Genomic DNA, 23,821 nt, shown 5'->3' with positions numbered 1-23,821 from the left:
TGGCATCTTCAGAGGATCTGATGGTAGTAAAGCAACACATGTAAATCAAGCTTGCTAACTGCACCCTTTACACTTGTTAACAGGCAAATGATTCTTTCTCCCACCCTGGCCATTCCACAGGTATATATACTCCACTCTTAACCACTACACTGGGCTGGCTCTGAGACTAATTGGAAACTTCAGTCAGTACAGAACACAACAGCAAAGATGCCCATGGGCCCTTTGCATGGGATGATATCTCACCAGTTTTTTAAAAAAACCCAAAAGATTGCAGAAACAAAAAGCCCTAATTGACACAGGACCTGGGGACCTAAGGGATCACTTGCTCCATATAAACTTGCCAATGGATCAAGATTGTCCATGCAGGTCTTTCTCCAGGAGCCCCTACGTTCAAAAGTTGAGTTGGGTAGCTGAGCTGATGTTAGTGAGGGTGTGTGTCCCCTTGGTGTGATTTTACTGTTATTACTCCTTACTTCTTGGATTGCTTTGAACTATTGTTTTGTTTGAAAACTGCCTTGGAAGGAAGCCTTTAATTTAAAATACACAAGGAGTCCATGGGTTGGAACCAGTGATCAGCAATTGTTGGGCGTAAAGGATCTTCCCCAGAATCCTATTTCAGTTTTGGCACCTTCCCTTTCCTCCATACAGCCTCCTGAATGTTGGTATATGTGGGTCCTATGAGCCAGGGGCGTAATGCCCATTGGGCAAGGTGGGCAGCTGCCCAGGGCACCACCTTGTGGGGGGCATCAAAATGCAGGGTTCGCTTTTGGGTATTTTTAGTGGTTTTCCATTTTTGGCCTGCAAGGGGCGCAGTTTTTAGGCTAGCGGCACCAACATTTCAGCATATCATCAGGAGACTGTCCTTATGCTACCCCCCCAAGTTTGGTGATGTTTGGTTCAGGGATCCCAAAGTTATGGACTCCCAAAGGGAGTCCATCCTTCCTAATGATATGCTGAAATTTTGGTGCTGATATGTCTAAAAATGTACCCCCTGCAGGCACCAGTGTCCTGGTGCAAAAAAAAAATTGGTCGTGGTGGAGTGGCCACCCATGGGGGGGGGCATCCAACTCAGGTTTTGCCCAGGGCTACAGTTTGCCTCGTTATGCCCCTGCTATGAGCCCAGGACCCAACTTTTGGAGATCAGAAGGGACCGGGGGTGGGGGGGAAAGAATGTGTGAAACATCCACAGTCCATGTAGTACAGATTGTGGGATCCAACCCCTTTAACCCATTTTCACCCTATCTAGGTTGAGGGTTTTTTTTCAACCCATACAAATATAGGAGAAGTAAATCTCATGACTTAAATTTTCGATTATGAAGTCATAAATTGTTATTTTGTCCAATGGTGTTAATCAAAATGTATTGCCTTTAGTTGCGGCCATGATGCCAACCCTTAATTGGAACAATAGTGTGGGTTTTTTTTAAAAAAGGAATGTATTTGTCTCAACTGAGTGACAGAGATGCCTGTTGTTAAGCTGTATATATCAGGGTAATTAGTTTAATCTACGTAAGCAGGAGTAACATTAATTATATTTTAACCTCAATTTTCTTTATAACACTAATTGCCTATAAGCATGCTGTGAACCAAATGTACAACCAGAATTACAAAAAGGAATTACTAATTGCTTTGGTGGACTGTCTATTTATATTTCACTTCTCCACTAATGAATTGAAATTAATTCCGCTGAAAACACTCTATCTGCAGTATACTTCACTGTCTCTTGCTTTCTGCGTCTGTTACTGCCCAGTAAAGACGAAATTAATTCTGAATTGGAACCAACAACAAAACAAACTTTGAAGTACAAGAGGAAGTTAATTTCCAAAAGTTTTGAGTTAGGGATTATCCTGGGGATGATTCTTGCTAACTCGCTGGTCCAATTCACTCTGTCACTATTCTCAGTCAGCACAAAATTCTATAAATTGCTCATGTCGTATATGTTCACATTAAAAGAAAAATTGCTGGTGCGTGTGTGCTTTCATACAGCATTCCTTGGCTTTCCTCTTCCCTGTACAATCTAGCCAGCGTGTACAATCTAGCCAGCGTGGCATAGTGGTTAAGAGCAGGTACACTCTAATCTGGAGAATTGGGTTTGATTCCCCACTCTGCCACTTGAGCTATGGAGGCTTATCTGGTGAACCAGATTAGCTTGTGTACTCCAACACACACCAGCTGGGTGACTTTGGGCTAGTCCAGGGGTAGGGAACCTGCGGTTCTCCAGATGTTCAGGAACTACAATTCCCATCAGCCTCTGTCAGCATGGCCAATTGGCCATGCTGGTAGAAGGCTTTGATAAGAATGCTAGTTCCTGAGCACATCCTGGGCTCCCGCATTCCCCAGGCTAATCCTGGTCTTCTGAGCTCTCTCAGCCCCACTTACCTCACAGGGTGTTTGTTGGAGGGGGGGGAAAGGGAAATGAGATTGTAGGCCCCTCTGAGTCTCCTTACAGGAGAGAAAGAAGGGGAATATAAATCCAAACTCTTCTTGTTCTTCTCCATTTAGATAGATTTCATATTTTGTGATCTAGAGATGAGAGGTGGTCTGCCTCTGTCCCACTCCCTTATGACAAACTACCACGTGCAGGCTAAAGGGGTACAGTATAGGTTCAAATAAAGTGGTATCAAATGATTATAAAAATCTCACAATTGGATTCTTACATTCTAATACAATCAATCAATCTTCATTGGCATACAATATCTACAAAATACGGAATACATTTAGCAGACCAGGTGCTCGGGAGCAGCAGCAGCAGCAGCAGAAGGCCATTGCTTTCACATCCTGCAGGTGAGTTCCCAAAGGCACCTGGTGGGCCACTGCGAGTAGCCACTGCTGGACTAGATGGACTCTAGTCTGATCCTGCAGGCTAGTTCTTATGTTCTTATGTTCTTACATTAGCATCTCTGCTCATCGGAGTTGGCTGTTGCAGTCTTGTGCTTAGCTTCTCAAGTCCTCATAGCAACGAGGATAAACTTGGCTGCCGCCCATACACCATGGATTTAGAAGAAGTGCTGAGTGGCATTAAGACATATGATTACCCTAATTGTTTGAAGAAAGCTTTCCATGGCTGGGAATCCCACTAGGATGTTGTGGGTTTTCCGGTTTGTATGGCTGTGTTCCAGTAGAAATTTCTCCTGATGTTTCACCTGCATCTGTGGCCAGCCACAGATGCAGGCGAAACGTTAGGAGAAAATACTACTGGAACATGGCCATACAAACCGGAAAACCCACAACATCCTAATGATACTAATTCCTTGTGGGGAATTATTTGGCCATTCATTAACAACAGTTCAATACAAATTAAAAAAAAATCCCCAGGGTGCATGCATTGATCACGCGATGCGCCAATTATGGTAATAAAAGGATTCAGTGTAGCCAATTGTTGATGCCCGGGTCAGCCGCCTGGCCTAGACAGCATTCCACAGCCCGGGCGATGGGCCCAGCTTCTGCTGGTGAGACCTTATCTCTCACCCGAGGGAGATGAGACCTGCTCCGTTCCCATACCGGGAAGCCCGGGAGGGATGGGATGGATAGAGTTATAACCTGTGCTTCTGGCGGGAAATGTTATTCCTGCCACGGCGTGTACGTGAGCTTTCTAGGATGTCTGAATAAACGGTCTTTTACACCCAAAAGCCTTTTATTTCTGCTTCTATGGAATTCCTTACATTGTGGCAGGAATCCCGGACCAGCGGCTGCATCTGAGATGCCCCGTGGAGCCACCGGTGGGCACGACGTCCTGCGTTCAGATGAAGAGGAGTCCGGAGAAAGCCTGCACTCCCATCCGGATCTATTCCCTCTCCCAGCTCGAGAAAGAGAACTACAGGATGAAGGAAGTGGGCCGACTGCAGAATACCCCAAGAAGCATATGGAGCCCGTGAGCGGCAGCTATGGGAGAGGAAGAGCGAGAACAGCTGCAGCAAGGCGTGAAAACCTGCAAAGGGAGCCGGGGAACAGCTTGGCAGCCAAGAAATCCAACTTCCGGGTTGGACCGTGCCGAAGGCAGCTGCGTATTATGGCATAGAACCATGTTGGCCCTCGATGAGTGCAGGAACACTCCTGGGTGGGCGTAGGGCGTTCGGGCGGTCCAGGAGCTTCCTAACGTGCATAGAAAGTGAACTTCTCGGCTGTTCAGCGGGACGAACCTTGGCTAGAATTGGAACGAGAGAAAGCAGCTTTGCATGCGCCAGGATGCATTGACTGCCATAAGGGAGAGAGCTGGCTGCCTTGGAGAGGAACTGGAAGAAGCAGCAAGAACAGGACAACCCAAGTTGGAGTCGCTGTCACTGGGTACGAAAGCCCCGGCGCCAGAGAGGCGCTGCTGGAGTCCTACCACCCACCTTCCAAGGACCGGCTCCCACCCGGAGCATGGCGCCAATCACGGCGTTGGTACCTCCACCTCCACCGCAGAATTCCGGCCCCTGCGCCCAGCCGCTGCGCCTCAACCTGTCCAACCTTTCTTTGCGCGGCCGCCCGCCCCTGCGCCCAGTAGCCAAGAGCCGATGGAGCAGGGGATACTACGAACCTCAATACCTGCCGGTTTCGATGGGACGGCAAACTTCCCAACCCTACTTCATCTTGCATTTCGATGCCCACATGGAGGACTATGGCCGATTTATATATACCGGTCTGGCCTTGAAACCATCGGGACATCGGCTCCAGTCCTGGATGGGGCAGCAGCCGACTGGTTTTGTGACTCTTTTGAACCTGCAAGATGAAGATGCCGCTGCGGTGCCCGCATTCCTCCAAAACCTTAGGGCTCGCTTCAAGATCCGGTGCTGAAAATGAAGCTATCCGCACCATCAAATCTATTATTCAGCAAAGGCAACCGCTTCGTTTGCAGAGAATTTGCCCATTAATTTAGGTCGTGGCTGACTGGAGCTCCCTCCTGAGTGGCCTGAAGCTGTGAAATGCGAATCGCTACTTCTCCGGATGCTCCAGCCGACCCGGCAAGCTGCGTGAAGCGATGTTTTTTAATTCGGATCCCCAGCACTACTCGCTTGATTGGATCCGGTCAGAAGGATCCCAGGTGGCGTCTCGTTTGGAATGCATGGCCGATGCGGGGGGCGCCCGCCAGAAACCCGCCCTCCGGCCACCACTCGCGACCACCAAGCCAAGCCCAGCCGCCCCTACTGAGACCACCTCAGCGCCGTCGCCCGACTGGGATTGTGTCTTTACTGCGGAGGACCCAGGTCATCTGGCGTCCAACTGCCGAAAAACAGAAGCCAACAGCTCGACGCTGGCGCTGCCCATCTGCCAAGCCACCGCGCAGATCCGGGCCGCCCAACAGGCTCGTCCGAGGCAGTTATCCGAAGGCGAGCCCAGAGGGAGGGGGGAAGCAGCTGTTTGCCTTTCTTCAGCCCCATGGACATGGGTTGGTTGCTGTTCCCCACGACTCAAGGCAGCGGTGAGTGAAGGCCAGCCCCATTACCAATCCAAAGCGTTTCTGGCCAACCCAGCAGCTAAACATGCTGTGCACCATTATCGCAACCTCAGCCCTTGTAGATTCTGGCTGCTCCCATTTGCCGTAGGCATCCCGTTTCAGGTGCTCTTCGGGAGGAACTAGAGTCTGAACCAAGTCCCCCTGGCTAAGCCCATACCATTCACCCAAATGAATGACAGTCCTCGAAGGACCCAGTTCGGCTGAGTTCAAAAGCGTAGCGGTTCTCCTCGCTGCGCCGACCATCGTGGGAGAAAGAATGGATTTATTCTGAAGCCAGGTGGCCAAACACTCCACTTGGTTCCTGGGCATGCCATGGTTGTTTGTTGCACATGAACCAAAATTCATTTGGAAAGAAAGGATCTTAGAATTCACTGAGAGCCCTCCCTGGAACACATGGGTGGAACTGGAACTGGTCGGCTTCTACTGACACACACCCCGGCTTCATGTGATGCAGCATCTAATGGTGCTCCCGATTCTACCGGCATTCCACCGGCTTACCAAGATTTAATGATATTTCAGGGCAAGAATACGATCAGTTGCCACCAGAGAACACTGACTGCAAAATCGTGAAATACAGCCAGAGTACAACTGCCAAAGGTGGGAATCTACCGCCCTTGAGTCCCAATGAGGGAGAAGAGACCCCGTTGCCTTCTTAGACAAGTAACCACCATTTCAGCGGGTTCATACGACGAGCTACCATTTTGCCTTGCTCTCCTGTTTGTTTGTAAAAAAGAAGATGAGATAGCTCTTCACGGCTCTGCACCAGATTACGAGGGACTCAGTACCGAAATCTCTCTGTCCAATAAATACCTGCTTCTGCCATTAATCAAGGACCTTTTTTAGGCCGCATTGGGCTAGGGGCGCATCTTTACTAGAAGTTGGACTTGAGGGAAAGCTTACTACAGGGTCAGAATTGCCAGAAGGCTATGAACACTTGACTGCATTTAACCGCGAAGTTTGGACCAGGTTGAATCACTTAATAATGCCATTCGGGTTAAATTGGGGCCCAGAGCTTTATGGCCCTTATCAACGAAGTTCTCCATGATTTATTGTACAAGGGTAGTTGTGTACTTAGATGACGTTTTTAATTTATTCGCAAACCATGGAGGGAGCATAGGCGTTGGTTAGGAAGTATTGAAGCGTTTGCTCAACAACTCCCTCTTTGCCAAACTTTAAATGCTGTTTCCACCAAACCTCTATTGACTATTTGGGTTACGGATCGCCGAGGGCCTAAAATGGATCCTGCTAAGATTGATACGGTCCTCAATGGCCTACCCCACCAACGAGGAGCTCCAATCTTTTCTGGGTTTGCTAATTTCTTCGTGACTTTATACCCCAATTAGCTGGGCGTCTCCCACTCCTGAATCTTGCAGCACTAGGTAAAGGTCCACTGACTACCGCAAACCGGGGCCCCCCCTTTCCCTGGTCAAAGAATGTCAGACAACCTTTCAGCTTTAAAATCTGTACTGCCGAACCTATCCACAAACACCCTGATCCAGATCTCCCATTTTGGTTCCACGTGGATACCTCGGACCATAGCGCTTAAGAGCAGCTTCCTATTTACCCAGAGAAATAAAGATGGTAGAGGCTGGTTCCATTAATAACTTATTTGTCGAAATTCTCCGGTGCTGGAAGCTCCAACTGGACTGTAGGGGATAAAGAGACTACTGACCCATCAAAGTAGCGCACTCTCCACTTGAAAGCCACTGGCTGGAAGGGGGCTAAACACCCACTTTCAAGTTTGGTGGGATCACAAAGAACTTGGCAGCCCTCTCCACCCCCCCCCTCAAGATGTCCGTGAAGCAACCCGTTGGGCCGATTTCTTTTCTCGTTTTCTCTTTCACGGTCCATTTTCCCAGGGCACCAATAAACTGGCTGATGGCTCAGCGCCTACCGAGGGAGGGGGTGGGCTTTGCCTTCACCGGGACATTCAGCACTGTTCTCTCCCCTCCCAATTGGGGCTGGCTGTCACACCCGATCTCAGGCGTCCACCCTCCCTTCTCCGCCCATTCCCAACCTGGTCTCTCTTTCCTCACGGGAACTCGAGGAAGCGAGAACTACCTGTTCCTGGCGGAGGAAGTGACTCCCAATTGCGTTTGGAGAATGGTGTTTGGCGGGGAAAATTGTTGGGACGTGCCTCCCCTCCCGTAAGCAGGTTCACCGAGACTGTCATGATACCCGCTCAGCTTCGGACATTTTGGCTTTCACAAAACTCTGCATTTGGCCCTTAGTCAGTTTTGGTGTAGCGATCATAAGGACATCGAGGCGTATATTAAAGGTTGCTTTCTGTTTGTGCGGGAAGCCAAGCGTTCCGGAAAACCGTGGTCTGTGAAACCTCTCCGGTGGCCTCCCGCCCTGGGAAGTCATCTCCATGGATTTTTTATTACAGATTTGCCGAAAGTCATGGCAACACGGTCCTGTGGTGGTGGTGGACTTATTTTCTAAACAAAGCCCATTTCATCCCATGTGCTTCCATCCCCTCGGCTCCTAAGTTAGTCTGTTCATTCAGCATATTTATAGTCTACACTCGCCCCGTTAAGGTGGTCTCCGACCCTTGAGGGCTAATTATTTCAAAGTTCTGGAAAGCTTTTCTAGGTTTGTTGGGGGCCTTGATTACCGCCCTACCGTTAAAGTGGCCGGTGAGTCAGAGAGCGAACAGAACCCTGGAGCAGTATTTAGCGTTGTTACACCAATTACCACCGAGACAATTGGTGCGAGCTAATTCGTTTGCAGAATCGCTATAATAATGCGGTTCGCCTTGGTACAAAAGACCCCGCCGAAATTGTGTCTGGCAGCTCCTTCCCTCCGTTGCCGCCAGCTACCTGCGGAAGCATTGGATACCAGGTTTCAGCAGTGGATTTCATCTCTGTGGCCGAGGGGTGGAAAATGGGTCCGAACTGCTTTACAGCAGGCTAAAGACTCAAAAGCTTCAAACGGATAAGCACCGCTCGGATTTCCCTCTGCGTGTGGGCGCCTGGGTGTGTTGTCTACCAAAATCTCAGAGGCGTGCATAAATTTACCAAACTAGGCAAGATTCATTGGGACCTTTCAGATTACTAAGAGTGATTAATATTGATGTCACTGCCACGGACTTGCCTAATTCTCTTAGTAATATCCATCCTGTCTTCCATTCCAGTTTGCTCAGGAGGCTCCCGTTTCCGATGCCTGGCGCGACCAGCGGAGAGACCCCCACCGACTATTATTGATGGCCACAAGCATTACGAAATTGGCGCCATCCTGAACTCGCTTTAATATGGCAACACAATATTTAGTCTTGGGTGGGGTATTCCCTCTGGGTATAATCAATGGGTTTATTCGAGAAAATATTGGCGCCCAACCCTCATTTCTGCTTTCCATCGCGCCTTTCGCGCAAACCTGGGGAGAAGTCTTTTAAGGGAGGCAGAGTGTAAAGGTTCAGTGAATTGTTGATGGCGGGTCAACCGCCACAGCCTTGACGATTCCACAACCGAGGCGTGGGCCAGCTTCTGCGGCGGAGACCTTATCTCTACGAGGAGATGAGACCTCCGTTCCATGGGAAGCGGAGGGATGATGGAGAGGGATGGATAGAGTTATAACCTGTGCTTCTGGCGGAAATGTTATTCCTGCCCGCGGCGTGTCTGATGAGCTTTCTAGGATGTCTGAATAAACGGTCTTTTACACCCAAAAGCCTTTTATTTCTGCTTCTATGGAATTCCTTACACATGGGCCGTTATTTAGGGTTGTCTCTGAGAGCAGGAGCAATGCGTTCTCATATGAAAGCTACACATTTCCTAAATATGTGTTATGTGTGTGATTTATTCTACAATAGATTGGGAATGAAACAACACTGTGGGTGTTTCCGCACTTACCCGCGACCCCTATGCATATGCCACTGCTCTCAGCGTAGCGTCATTTTGTAACGCTTAGCACCTGGGCTGCCCGACCCGACGTGCTGCTCTGTGTGGGCGGAGTCATCAAGAAATACATTTGGAAGGCGCCAGGGCCAATGACCACCTGTAGCGCTTCGAGGCGACAGCGACAGCGTCCAGGGGATGCAGCTCGTTATTAAGCCATGCCCTAGTAGTAGAGGGAGTCACCGGGGGACTGGCTTCTTGCCTACGGTAGCGTGCAACTTCTACTGGTAAGTGAGGCAACGCCCAGTGACTTCAACAGTGTAGCTTGAGGAAAGGAGATACAATATTGTGAGCGTGAACAGTTTGCCTTTGGAAAAGATAATGTAAATGCACAGTTAGGATACCTTTAACTCTCGTACTAGAACGTAATAATCCAAACACACGATTTTTATAATTGTGTGATAATAATTTATTTGAGTATATACACTACCCCTTTAGCCTGCCCAAGGTATTTTTACAATTGCTTAACTGTGGTCAGCACTAGTGATTGCACTGAGCTGACAGAAGGGAAGGCAAATGCAGCAGACAATAGGAGCATGCAAGGGAAGGGGAGTGAGGGGTGGCATACAAGGGAAGGGAGGGGGCAGGAGCGTAACGAGGCAGCCCTGGGCAAACTGTAGCCCTGGGCAAAACCTGAGTTGGATGCCCCCCCCCCTTGGGCAACCACTCCACCACGATAGAGGTATTTTCTTTTGCACCAGGACATTTGGGTGCCTGCAGAGGTGCATTTTTGAACGTATCATACCCCATCCCACATTCTTTGCTAAAGGAGATGGGGGCCTGCCCTTGAGGGGTCCATAGCTTTGGACCCCCCCCCTCAACCAAACTGCACCAAACCTTGGGGATGCCATCATGACCAGTCTCCAGATGATTACCCTGTAGGAAATTTTGGTGCCACAGTACATCAGAATGCCCTCCCTGCAAGAACATCCCGAGAATTTGCCCAAGAATCTTTGTTCTGCATTGGAGTTTTCTGCGGAGTGCTGTCAATGGGGTTGCAAGCTGGGGGGGGCATACATTTCTGACAGAGGCACAGTCAAAAGGCTTTCAGGGGTCTCATCAGGAGACTTCCCCTAATGATACCCCCCAGGTTTGGGTGCAGTTATTGGTTCAGGGGCCAAAGTTATGGACCCTCAAAACTGTAGCCCTCATCTCCTATTAGCTCCCATTGGAAACAATGGGGGGATAGAGCAGCCTGCACGGGAGTCCATAGCACTTTGGACTCCCTAGACCAAACGTATCCATGAAACTCCAGAGGGTAGCATAAGGGACAGTCTCCTGATTGATTACGCTGAAATGTTGGTGCCACCCCAATAAAACTGCGCCCTGCAGACCAAAAATGGAAAATACTAAAATCGTACCAAAAGCAGACCACACCGTTTTGATGCTCCCCACAAGGTGATGCCCTGGGCAGCTGCCCACCTTGCCAATGGGCATTACGCCAGTGGGAGAGGGGCCAGCATCTGGACATGGCCCACCTACCCTAGCAAAGGGAAGGGAGGGAGGGTGGCATGCAAGGGAAGGGGAGGGAGTGAAGGGTGGCATGCAAAGGAGGAGACCACAGTTGCTTAAGTTGATAACATTTCTGTGGTACCTGCCCCCATTTTTATTCCCTGTCCCTTATGATGGCTGGACACACTGCTCATTAACAGCAAAGCCAGGCAAACTGTTCTTCCTCATGATACTGCTGAGAGGTTTTTACACACACACACACACACACACACACACACACACACCCAATTAAATCATTTAAATGATGCATTTGGGGGCAAAAGCTTTCAAAGCTCCACTTTGATTCTCAAAGGCCTATGCTGCAGAAATCTTATTGGCCTCTAAGGTGCAGCAGTTCCAGTGCCGCCCAGCACAGCTATCCTGTGAAGATCAGTTTGAATGGTTCTCTTTTATGAAGTCCCCAGCATCCCTGCAGATGCCAACGCGTTTCCCTCAGGTTAATTAAGCATAGATATTTGCACATAAGGCGTTACAGACTTCCGCTTTGCTTCCGCCTACTTGGTTATCAGACTCCTCATGAAAAGTATATCTTTGCAACAAACTTTAGATTCGTTGAGGGTTCATTGCAGCAATTATACTCTATCTTTACTTCCATTTCCCTTTTTATTGACACTTTTACATAAAACTTTCAACAGTGATTGAGTTTTTTTAAAAAAATACCTAAAGTTAATTCAGCACTGACAAGTGGTTAGAGTGGGGGTGTCAAACTCATTTGATACGAGGGTGGGATAGACTAAGGTGACCAGATGGTCACCTTTGCTTGATCAGGATGGGGGAGAATGGATCCAGCGCCCTGCTGACTTAGAGGCGAGGCTTGGTAAACCCCAGAGGAGCCATGCTCCTGAGGCCACCGTGCGGGGAGGCTGCTGCACTGCCTTGCGCCCCAGAGGCAATCGCGACGGCCTCCCAAAAAATTGGGACAATTTGGAAAGAACCCATGGGACCTACAGGACAAAATTGTTTAAAGTAGCCCGGACTGTCCCGCCAAAGTGGGGCCGTCCTGGTCCCAGCCTAGGGATAGACCTTGTATCGATGGCCGTGACATACAAGATCAGTGGGGGAGAGGTGGGAGTTCCTCAGCTGGTGAGTCCGCAGCAGGCTTGCTAGTCCAGATCAGCATTGGGGGGGGGTGCCTCAGTGAGCTCACCAGACCAGACTGGGAGCAGGGTGGGGTGGGTGCCTGGACTGGTGAGCCTGCTATGGGTTCGCCAGGACAGATTGGGAGCGGATTTGGCCCTCATGTTTGACACCCCTGCATTTGAGCATCAGATAAGGATCTGAGAGACTGGGTTAAGTCACACACTCTCAGGCAATTCCACAAGGTGGTTGTGAGGATAAAATGGAGCAGACAAGAATAATGTACTAATTTGGGAGAAAGGAGCCATCCAAATGAAGCAAATAAGTTGATAATTGTAAAAAAAACAACCCAGGAGGTGGTGGTTTTGGCATGAATCCAAAATTTGAGCTCCCAGGTAAACTGGAAAATTAATCCTTGATATCAAAGCAACTAATGTTGGACTCAGACCGCTTATTTAAAGAAAAATACCTTCATGCATTAATGTATTGTCGAAGGCTTTCACGGCCGGAATCACTGGGGTGCTGTGTGGTTTCTGGGCTGTATGGCCCGTGTTGAGGCAACATTCTCTCTGGCGTTTAGCCTGCATCCTGTGGCTGGCATCTTCAGAAGGATCTGATGGTAGGAATGGAAGCTAATTAGATTATATATACCTGTGAGGTCAAAAGGTGAGGTCCTCTGAATAGAGTAGCCTGGTATGTGAGTCACAAAGAAGTCTGTAGCCTGGAAGTAACAATGAAGATAGCAAGGTCAATAGGTCAATGCATCTGAATAGAAGTATCCTGGTCTTTGTTTCCTTTGCACAGTTGCTATTGTCCTATAGTTGTCCTGTGTTTATTAGTGGAGCTGATTAGTCACTGTCTTGATTCTAGAGTTTTTCCAACACTGGCCAGCCTAAATTCTATTTCATTTTCATGGTTTCTTCCTTCCCTGTTAGAAGTTGTCCATGTGCTTCTGAATTTAATGGCTTCTCTGTGCAGTCTGACGTAGTGGTTGTCCAGAGTGAGTCCAAATTTCTGTGTTTTCAAAATAATATTCTGTGTCCAGGTTGGTTTATCAAGTGTTGCTGATTTTTCTAATGGGAAATAGTCTGCGAGGTGCCTAAGTGTTCTTTAATTAGGTGTCCCCGAGCTCTGCGTTTTAGGTGGTTCCCTATGTAGACTTGTCCCACAGCTACATAGACTCCACCACAGTAGCTAGTAGACCCCTCTTATCCTTTGCTGAACATAGCATTTGTTGAAGATTTTTTCTTGGTGGAGTCTGTAGATTGGTTTGCTTAGAGTTACTTATTTCTTCATCAGTTTTCCTATGGTCAGTGGTTCCCTTGATGTATCGTAAGAATACTTTCCCTCTAGATGGCTCTTTATCCTTGTTCATGTGGCTTGTTCTTGTTCTTGGTCTTGGAGCTCTTCTGATGTCTGTAGTAGAGTAACCATTAGCCTGTAGAATCACCTAAATTGGGCACCCCTTCATGTATTGTCCAGTCACTTTTGATTTCTGTAACCCTATGAACTAGAGATCTCTACAGTGTCCTATCATGGACAGTTTTGCCAACTGAGGGTCCTGCCTTCTTTGATTGAGTCAAACCATCTCATGCTGAGTCTTCCGCTTTTACAACATCCTTCAACTTTTCTTAGCATTATTGTCTTTTCCAGTGAATCTCTTGTCTTCTCAGGATGATTACTTCAGATTAAAAAAACCATCCCTATCTAGCTGTCCCCCTTAACTGACCTAACATTCTTAACTAACTGCTTTTCTTTTTGAGTATAAACATCACAAAACTGTTCACATATTTCCAGATGTATCCAATAATTTGGTGTACCTCTCAACTTGAAGGAAGACTAATGTCCCCTCCTCCAGGAATGGCGTCAAGAAAACCATTTTTTGGTGGGGAGGACATCATCTTACATTCAGGGTCATCTTCCTTTCAAGTAAATACGGTACATGCCTCATTAATACGTTTTTACTCCTTTCATTCATGATGCCAGAAAATAATGAAGAATAATGCTCCAACAGGTTCCATGGATACTAGTACCTGCTAGCTCTTCCCTGATAAACCACGTCTTTGAAATATACCTTTCCCAGTCCTTGGCAGGGCCATGCTTGTTATTTTCCCACCTGGATCTGACTTCCAATTAACATACTGTTCACATCTATTGATGTAAGCCAGATCTGTCTCTGAGCTACCACAAGGTTGAGCTGACCTTAAGCCCTTTGTTATTTTTCTAGCATATGTGAGTATTTACTGAAACTAGCTTTTCTGCGGTTGCCATCTGCAGATGAAGAAGAAGAGTTTGGATTTATACCCCCCTTTTCTCTCCTGTAAGGAGACTCAAGGCAGCGTACAAACTCCTTTCCCTTCCTCTCCCCACAACAGACATATGTGAGATGGATGGGGCTGAGAGAGTTCTGAGAGAACTGTGATAGGCCCGAGGTCACCCCAGCAGGCTTCATGTGTAGGAACAGGGAAACAAGTCCAGTTCACTAAATAAAGAGTCCACCACTCATGTGGAGGAATTGGGAATTAATCCGGTTGTCCAGATTAGAGTTCACCACTCTAAACCACTATACTACACGGGCTCCCACTGATGCTGCCTGCGTTGACTAGTAATGGAGTTGGCTAAGTCCACAGTACTGGACATGATTTAGAATTTGTCATCCTCCTGCTTTTAATCTGAAACTCCCCGCTTTGATTTCACATACTCTTTGCACAAACTCCCATAGATGGTGTTGCCAGGCCAAGCTAGCACTCCTGGAGCGGAAAATCTGGCAAATAATTGTTTGTTGAGATTTTTACGCTGTCCTTTCCATTATGACCCCTGGATGGTTTCCAACCATTCTATCTATATATATAAAAAGCAAGCCGTGAGTTTGTTCCTGATGGTCTAGCACAGGAACTGCTGGGCCAATTCCTCTAAAAAATCCCAGTCACTGTGGTCAATGAACCAGGCAGAGTGTTTTCAGATGTTCACATTACCTGAAATTTCACACATGGTAGATGAAACCCCCTTTTCCCTGGCTCTCCATGGGAAAGCCTGGCTGTAGTAACTGTCACCATGAGAGATGTTGGGTACTGCTTAGAATGTTCCCTCAACGGATGGCCAGATATGAGCAGTGAAAACACTACATAAGTAATAACACAGGTGGAAGTAGAACACAGCCACACACGTTGCCATGTGAGGCGTCAGGTGGGGTTCCCCCCCCTTCACACGCAGAGGTATCTTTTCCACTCTGTGCTCCACCCACTACTACCCGCCAACACCTATACTCTCATGCACACATTCAGATCATCCCTCACACTCCTCACTGCATATGCCTCATTTCCAACCCACCCACTTAACTAGCCCTTCTCTTGTTTGCACTTCCATATTGAACAAGCTTGAATGTAAAGACGACTGGAGAGGGAGGAGTGGAAAGGGACTAGAGGGGGGGGAGGCATGCAAGGTAAGAGAGTGAGGGAGGGAGAGAGGTGAGGGGAGTGGCATGCAGGGAGAGGATGGATGGGAGCCAACATCTGGATGCCATGACCACCCACCTTGGTGGAGAGGAGAGAGGAAGGGAGGGAGGGGGAGGGATGGCACGCAAGGGAAGAGAAGTGAGGGAGGGGAGAGGGTGAGGGGTGCCATGCAAGGGAGGGGAGGGAGGAGGGGCTCCAGCATCTGGATATGACCCACCCACCCTTGCGGAGGGAGAGGAAAGGGAGGGAGGGGGAGAATCTTTTTCAAGAATCAAGAATCTTGTTCAAGAATCTTTCCATTTGCCCTGCAGCTTGTTTTAGTGCTTTTTGCTTTGATTGCCTGCACTTCACTTCTTTTGACAATTTAAATGGGAACCGGAATAAGTCTGGTCACATGCACAGGTTTTTTTGGAAAAAGGCGATCTTTTGGACCAAAGATGGGCTGAGACTGAATAGCCATCCCGCTCAGCATTTATAACATATCAAAATGCCATCATTTTGTCTCGATTTTAATTTGTTTTAAAATAATCCATTTCTATGCTGCCTTCTTGGCCAATTCAGGGCCCCTAAGGAAGAGGGGAGTGCTTTTCAAACTGTTCCTTCCGAGGCCCATTTTTGTTTGGTTGTACCAATGACCGACATTAAAAAAAAATGAACTGTGATTTTGTGCAGTAACCCACAATTACTGAAGGCTAAGCAGCAGCAAGTAGATGTTTATCTCATTTCCCTTCATTTTCACTTCACATGGAGCTTGGGTGGAAAAATCATTTGTGCTAGAGATGCGTTGGCTGTGTCAGCAATAATGTGTAGGAATACACAAACGTGAAATGAAGGAAAAGAGAATGTTAGGGGGAGCCATGAGAATTGTTTTCCCTCCAATCAGGCATGCTGTTATATATCCCGTTGATTGTGACAAGGCTGGAGCTGAGTTTTGCTGTAAATCCACAAGGTGGATTGGGTAGTGGGAATAAATAGGATGCATTTACCGTCATTATGGGTAATGACCAGCCATTGCAATCAAGACTGCTTCACAGTAATGAATTCTATTTAAAGGAATTCTATACAGCTACCAAATGGTGATAAAAAATATGCAGGGAAGGATGGATTCAGGAGGGGAAAGCATTTTTCCTCACCTTAGAGAATATCTGTGTACTCCAGCAGCAACCCCCATACTAAATGCTGATTTTTGTCATGAGGCTGAGCTTCAGAAAATGGTCCAAGGAGGGGAAATAGGGTTGCCTGAAGGGAAAATTCCTGGAGATTTGGGGTTGGTGCCAGGGGTGGGATCCAGCACAGGTTCCCGAGAGTAGGTTACTAATTATTTATGTATGTGTGTGCGAGGGGTTACCTGGTTGGTGATTTTGCCGTGATTTTGCCTTAGGTTGCGCCCCCCTCCTCTCAGTAGTATGCTTACACAGAACTTGGGGCTGATCTAGCAGGGGAGGTGCACCCGAAATGCGTGGTGGCCTACACCCTGCGTGCATTTTGTTCCACCCAAGGGACCCGGTGCAGCGGCTGCGTCCAAATGCCTCAGCCCTGCCCAGAAATGCACCCCTCCCTGGAATGCCCGGCCCACGCCCCGGTGAGTGCCCCACCCCACCCCATTGGCTATGCCACGGTTTGGAGATCCCACCACAAGGGGAACCTGTGTACACTAAAATTTTTTGGATCCCACCACTATGGATTTGAATTTGCCTGGGGAGGACAGTTTTGGAGCAGAGGGAGCTCAACAAGGATGTGATGTCATAGCATCTGCCCTCTGAGCCGGCCATTTCCTCTAGGGGGAACTGATCCGTTGTGATTTTGGGAGGACTCCAGGCCCCAAATGGAGATTGGCAACCTTAGGCCAGGACTATGAGCACTTCAGACATGAGGAGAATGGGACCATGATCTATGCAGCAGAAAAAGGCCAAATCTGATCTTGAAGCCTTTATCCCCCTTCTGGACCAGACTCACCCTGGAATAGTTTCGAGTGACTCAGCACAAGAGCTACAAAGCTCTGATCCCAGTTGCTTCTGATAGACGCAAACTGCTATGGCCTCCACATGCAGGGCTGGGAAGAAGAAGAAGAAGAAGAAGAAGAAGAAGAAGAAGAAGAAGAAGAGAAGAAGAGAAGAAGAGAAAGAAGAGAAGAAGAAGAGAAGAAGAAGAGGGAAGAAGAAGAAGAGAAGAAGAAGGAGGAGGAGGGAAGAGGGAAGAGGGAAGAGGAGGAGGAGGGAGGGAGGAGGGAGGAGGGAGGAGGAGGAGGAGGAGGAGGAGGGAGGAGGAGGAGGAGGAGGAGGAGGAGGAGGAGGAGGAGGAGGAGGAGGAGTTTGGATTTATATCCCCCTTTCTCTCCTGTTGGAGACTCAAAGGGGCTAACAATCTCCTTTCCCCTCCCCCCTCACAAAAAGCACCCTGTGACGTGGGTGGGGCTGAGAGAACTCTGAAAAGCTGTGACTACCCCAAGGTCACCCAGCTGGCACCCAGCTGTGACTAGCCCAAGGTCTCCACATCTCAGGCGGCAGAGCAGGAAATCAAACCCGGTTCTTCCAGATTAGAATGCACCTGCTCTTAACCACTGCGCCACTGCTGCTCCTTGACCATGCATTGTGCTCATGTTCTGGATCCATGCACTGTTGCGTTTTGGCTCTTCCCTTTACTTCTGGTTGTTTTTGCCTTCAGTACTGCTCTCCCTAGCTCAGGGGTAGGGAACCTGCGGCTCTCCAGATGTTCAGGAACTACAATTCCCATCAGCCCCTGCCAGCATGGCCAATTGGCCCATGCTGACAGGGCTTGATGAAGTGGATTCAGGCAAATTTTATCTGAAACACATTCTGACAATCCTTCAAGACGTTTCCCTGAGACCCTATCCAACTTTCCACCTTAGTCAGTTTTTTGTATGCTTTGTGTGTGCCTGTCCATTGCTTGAAATACATTTCTTGTGTTTAATCATTTCTATTCTTTAATGAAGCCAATTTGAATTATACAACCCCCTGCTCATTTAAGAGTTTTCACCAGGGACAAACCTAGTGTATTCAAGTTACCAATCCCAGTTAACCACCCGTTATCAATCCCAGTTAACCACCCTCTTCTCTCTATCTCCAACTTAAGCGGAGACTGCCTGGTTAAAGCAATAGGAGTATTACATCACTAGTAGCTATTGACAGCCCTGTCCTCCATGAATTTGTCTAATCCCCTTCCAAATTGGTTGCTTTCAGCCCATCCTGCTGCAGCATGTTTCACAATTTAACCATTGTGTGGCGTGAAGAAGTACATCCTTGTGTTTTCCTTGTCCTCCCAGACCCAACTTCTTGAGACACCTGTCCACGCCAGCACACGTGAACGTGGCTAGTGCAAAAAGAAATGCTGTGATTCCTGTTTCACTCTGTGTTGTAGTAGATGCACATAAACACTGAGATATTGGTACAGTTCTCCAAAGGAGATCAGGTTGTTTGGACACCTCCCCCGCCCCCGAAACTGGAGGAGAAAATTTGGGTGGGAGCATTCCTTTCATGGATATCATAAGAACATCAGAACTAGCCTGCTGGATCAGACCAGAGTCCATCTAGTCCAGCTCTCTGCTACTCTCAGTAGCCTTTGGGAGCTCACATGCAGGATGTGAAAGCAATGGCCTTCTGCTGCTGCTGCTGCTCCCGATCACCTGGTCTGTTAAGGCATTTGCAATCTGAGATCAAAGAGGATCAAGATTGGTAGCCATAAATCGACTTCTCCTCCATAAATCTGTCCAAGCCCCTTTTAAAGCTATCCAGGTTAGTGGCCATCACCACCTCCTGTGGCAGCATATTCCAAACACCAATCACACGTTGCGTGAAGAAGTGTTTCCTTTTATTAGTCCTAATTCTTCCCCCCAGCATTTTCAACGAATGCCCCCTGGTTCTAGTATATCCTGTGATAATTATTTTGTATATCCTGTGATAATTATTTTGTTGTTAATCTCTCCTTCTTCTAAACAGATCTGAATTGGACATTTTGTCTGCCCTCTTGCAAGGCGTTCGGATTGGCTACTGTCCACAACAAGATGCCCTTGATCCCCTTTTAACAGGCTGGGAACATCTCTACTATTATTGCAGCCTTCGTGGAATTCCCAAGCGGCAGGTCCATAAGGTGCGTGTGGCTCAGTATTTAAATTTTGAATGCCACGGAGGGAAATTGGGAAGGTTTTAGGTTTTAGCTATTTTATTTTATGATTGTCTTATGACTGTACTATGACTGTATGTTGTGCACCGCCCGGAGCCCTCCGGGGATATGGCGGTATAAAAATCTAAAGAAAGAAAGAAAGAAAGAAAGAAAGAAAGAAAGAAAGAAAGAAAGAAAGAAAGAAAGAAAGAAAGAAAGAAAGAAAGAAAGAAAGAATGAATGAATGAATGAATGAATGAATGAATGAATGAATGAATGAATGAATGAATGAATAAGAGGAAGCTTGTGAAAATCGCTTTTTATTCCTGTTAGAATCCCCAAAACACTGTCCATTATGCCTTCCTGCATCTGGAAAAGCTCCTTGCTTGACAAACTCAAGCATGTTTCTTTTTCGGTTTCTTTTAAAATACGGAGAATTATCTATCTCTCATACACCTTCCACGGAAGTTAATGAAGTGTATGACCAAGGTTAGAGCACTGCCGGGCCTGCCAATGGGAAATAAACAAAGAGAAAAGCAACAACAAATAAATATTGAGAAAAGCAACCTTACACAGAATCATGTGGGACGCTGAACAGAGTTTAGACACTAGAACAGCTGCTACACTGACCTCTCTTTCTAGGCCTCAAAGAGCAGAATTAAATTGCCTTCAGGTATGGTTTTAACAAGATAACTGTCGGGAGGGTTGCCAAGTCCATGTTAGCAAATTCCTGGAGGTTTTGGGGTTGAAACCTGGTATGGACGTGATTTGGGAAGATACCTCAGCAAGAGAGAGACTCTCTCCAAAGCTGCCATGTTCTCCATAAGGAACTATTGTTTGGAGATCAGTGGTGATTCTGAGAATCTTCCAGGTTCTACCTGTAGGTTAGCAATCCTAATTCTCACAATAGAAGGAACGTCAGCAATATGGTGAGAACCCAGTATTCATTTTTTCCCTTCAGATTGTTCATAGTTGCTACCTTGGGTTTTTGGGGGGACAGTGTTGACAGCTAGGATTGCTAACCAAGTGTTGACAGCTAGGATTGCTAACCAATCAAACCATGTTCTGTCACACATTGTTTTTGGGGATTCTGAAGAGACAGGAAACTCTAAATTGAGGGTGTTTAGCCTTCTAATCAGAGCAGCAGTGGCGTAGGAGGTTAAGAGCTCATGTATCTAATCTGGAGGAACCAGGTATGATTCCCAGCTCTGCCGCCTGAGCTGTGGAGGCTTATCTGGGGAATTCAGATTAGCCTGTGCACTCCCACACACGCCAGCTGGGTGACCTTGGGCTAGTCACAGCTTCTCGGAGCTCTCTCAGCCCACCACCACCTCACAGGGTGTTTGTTGAGCTGGGGAGATTGTCAGCCCACTGAGGTCTCCTGCAGGAGAGAAAGGGGGGGATGTAAATCCAAACTCTTCTTCTTCTTCTTCTTCTTCTTCTTCTTCTTCTTCTTCTTCTTCTTCTTCTTCTTCTTCTTCTTCTTCTTCTTCTTCTTCTTCTTCTTCTTCTTCTTCTTCTTCTTCTTCTTCTTCTTCTTCTTCTTCTCTCATTCAGTGACCTTCTTCTCTTCTGTGTGGTTTGGGGAAAGAAAGACCTCAGCAGGGTATAATGCCATAGAGCAGAGGTGTCCAACTCTGGTGCCCCAGATGTTCATAGACTACAATTCCCATTAGTCCCTGCCAGCATGGCCAATTGGCCATGCCGGCAGAGGCTGTTGGGAATTGTAGTTCATGAACATCTGAAGCACCAAAGTTGGACATCCCCTGGACTAACCTATCCCACAAGGACATTGAAAGGATAAAAGGGTTGAAGGAGGGCCTCATATACCACCTGGAGCTCTTGAGAAGGATGGCAGGATCGAATTGTGGCAGATAACCCTACAGAACCGTAGATCATATTCTATAGAACTGCAGATCTTTTGAATGGTCTTAGAAAACAATTGCTGTCCTGCTGAAAATAATTAATCTCTGCTATCATCTCTGCCTGTCACTATAGTCCCCTTTTGCGGTTAGTTTTTGTTTTCTGCCTTTCAAAACAGCCCCGTATCTCAAACAATAATGGACCCATCATCCTACAGCAGTGGTGGTGAACCTTTACTCCAGATGTTATGGACTACAATTCCCATCAGCCCCTGCCAGCATGGCCAATTTGCCATGCTGGCAGGGGCTGATGAAAATTGTAGTCCATAACATCTGGAGTGCCAAAGGTTTGCCACCACGGCCCTACAGAGACTAAATATAGATATGGAAGGCGAGAATTTCTAGCAAGCTTTCGGTTCCCCAACTGTGCATTCCATCAGGAAACCACTGATAAATATGTATAAATCAGGCATTTGACTTTGACTCTTTTTTGGGTCCTAAACTTAATTGGAAACGGGAGTTTAATTAGGCAGCAAATGAGCTCCTCCAGCTCTCTAAAAATGTGTGTTAACCTTTTCGCAACTCTCAAGCACAGCGGGGGATGGTGCACTTCTCCCAGAAGATGCCTCCTGCTGGAATTCTGGCTGAACTTCTTTGGCTAAAAGAGCCCCCCAAATTTCACCTAAAGCAAAAATTAAAGCTAATTAAGAGGTTCTGATTGAGGGCAAAATATCCGAGGGATTCTTAAGGAAACGGAGGTTCATTACCGAGCCCAAGAGCTCTCCTCTGCATACTTATGTTGGCTCCATAATTTAATTAAAGACATGAAACTTTATTGGGGGAGGGGGATTTGGCAGATCCCTAGATGACAGTGAATGCAGGAGGAGGGGCTCAAAGATAATTTCTTCCTTATCCCCCCTCCCCAAAGCCCCTCCTTATAGCAAAAGTTTAAAAATTTGGCACAGCGCTATCCAAAATTACATCTTCCCAAGCCATGAAATGCAAACAGCGACTCATCTTAATGGTAATAGCCGGTGAGACCATTCTGTCTCCTCCCCGAGACATCTGATACGGGAAAGGAAATGAAAGTTTACAAAATGGAAATGTGCTGGATAAGGCTGTTGAATGCCTTTCAACAGTTCCGACGATTCCGTAGAGCTGTCGGTTCACCTCAGCATCTCCGGCTGCGGGGCGGAATTAAATGGCGTGACTGAATGCCAATTTAGCGGAAGCTGGCATTCCCCAGTTTTGAAGTGCTACACTTAAAACGCTTCTTCCTTGAGCTTGCTTAACTAACTTTGGTATTCTCATTGCGATGCCAGAGAGTTTTGGCCAACGGCAGACATGAATACAGCCTGTTACTCGCCTTTCCAGATGTTGCCACCTGCAGAGGGGAGAATGAGCTTGAGGGTGTGGAAGGACAACACAGGCCCTTTCCCTACTCACCTTTTGTTGTGCTCTAACCTTGCCAATTAGCGCAGGGTCCAGTGGCACTCCCCACTACAGGGGCGGCAACAACGCAGCCGCCCCGATTCTGCCCCTCTTGCTCCCTCTCAGCGCGCGACATTTCGGCTCCTCTTTTGAACAGAGCCTTTTTGTTAACCCCGCGCAGAGCGCGCAGTGGGAAAGGCCGGGTGGTTCCCTCGGTTTCCTTTTTCCCGCCGCCTGATGACGTGGACCCTCCCGTCCAATCAGGGTATGGCAGGGCGTTCGCGATGCGGCGGGAATTTTTTTAAAATTTTCAACTGGACGAATCCTCGACTATTTGTGGACACAAGAAAATCACGAACGCAGCAGCCAATCAGGACACCCCCTGAATGGATCGGGGGGAGTCCTGCCTGGCTGCCAGCGGTCGTTTAGGAAGGGGCAGAAGCTGCGGTGGGGAACATGACCCCACGCCGAAAAGGTCCTGCAGCAGATGAAAGCAGTAAGTCTCCACGTTATTTTTAGAGTGGAGAAACGCCCACAGACAGCCACCTTGGGTGGATTAAAATATGGCCGCAGCCTGTTTATTGGTATGCTGGCTGAAGGAAGTAGAGGTGCAGCATAGGGGACAGATCCGGCACTAGGCAGCACATCTGCTGCCCCCCAGCGACTGCTGAGCAGCATATCTGCTGTCTCCCAGTAATAACCTTCCCCAAGCCTGATGCACAGGGGAAAAACCAAAACCCGGAGCAGCAAGATAGTGGGAGCCATCTGGGCACTGGCCTCTGAATGAACTCCCCTTGATGCCAGGGGGTGCGAGCCACCCACAGCCCGCGCCTGGGCATGCAGTACACATGCTTGCTACCACCCCCTAGGCCTCTTATGGAGGTCCCCACCGAATGGGGAGGCCCAGCGCACAGGCTCTTCCTCTCCTGAATGGATTAGTCCCCATGCTGTGACGGATGAATGTCACTAATAACAAAGCCCACTAAACAATAGTGCAACACTGCAAGGTCAAAAAAAATGTGGTAGAAGCCATTGTAG

The 23,821-nt window shown here is 47.8% G+C and overlaps 1 protein-coding gene across 1 annotated transcript in view; it reads left to right on the top strand.

The window, feature by feature from the left end:
* The window catches only part of ABCA13 (ATP binding cassette subfamily A member 13), a 155,970-nt gene that overhangs the window by 87,142 nt on the left and 45,007 nt on the right, over positions 1-23,821 (top strand). Inside the window, exon 13 of the mRNA XM_048511828.1 lies at positions 19,328-19,478. Coding sequence (XP_048367785.1) covers positions 19,328-19,478 — 151 coding nt within the window. The remainder of the gene's footprint in view (positions 1-19,327; positions 19,479-23,821) is intronic.

This window comes from Sphaerodactylus townsendi, linkage group LG11 (genome assembly GCF_021028975.2).
Source record: "Sphaerodactylus townsendi isolate TG3544 linkage group LG11, MPM_Stown_v2.3, whole genome shotgun sequence".
Classification (NCBI taxonomy): domain Eukaryota; kingdom Metazoa; phylum Chordata; class Lepidosauria; order Squamata; family Sphaerodactylidae; genus Sphaerodactylus; species Sphaerodactylus townsendi.
The sequence above is the reverse complement of the archived record's forward strand: the minus strand, read 5'-3'. Positions and strand labels throughout refer to the sequence as shown.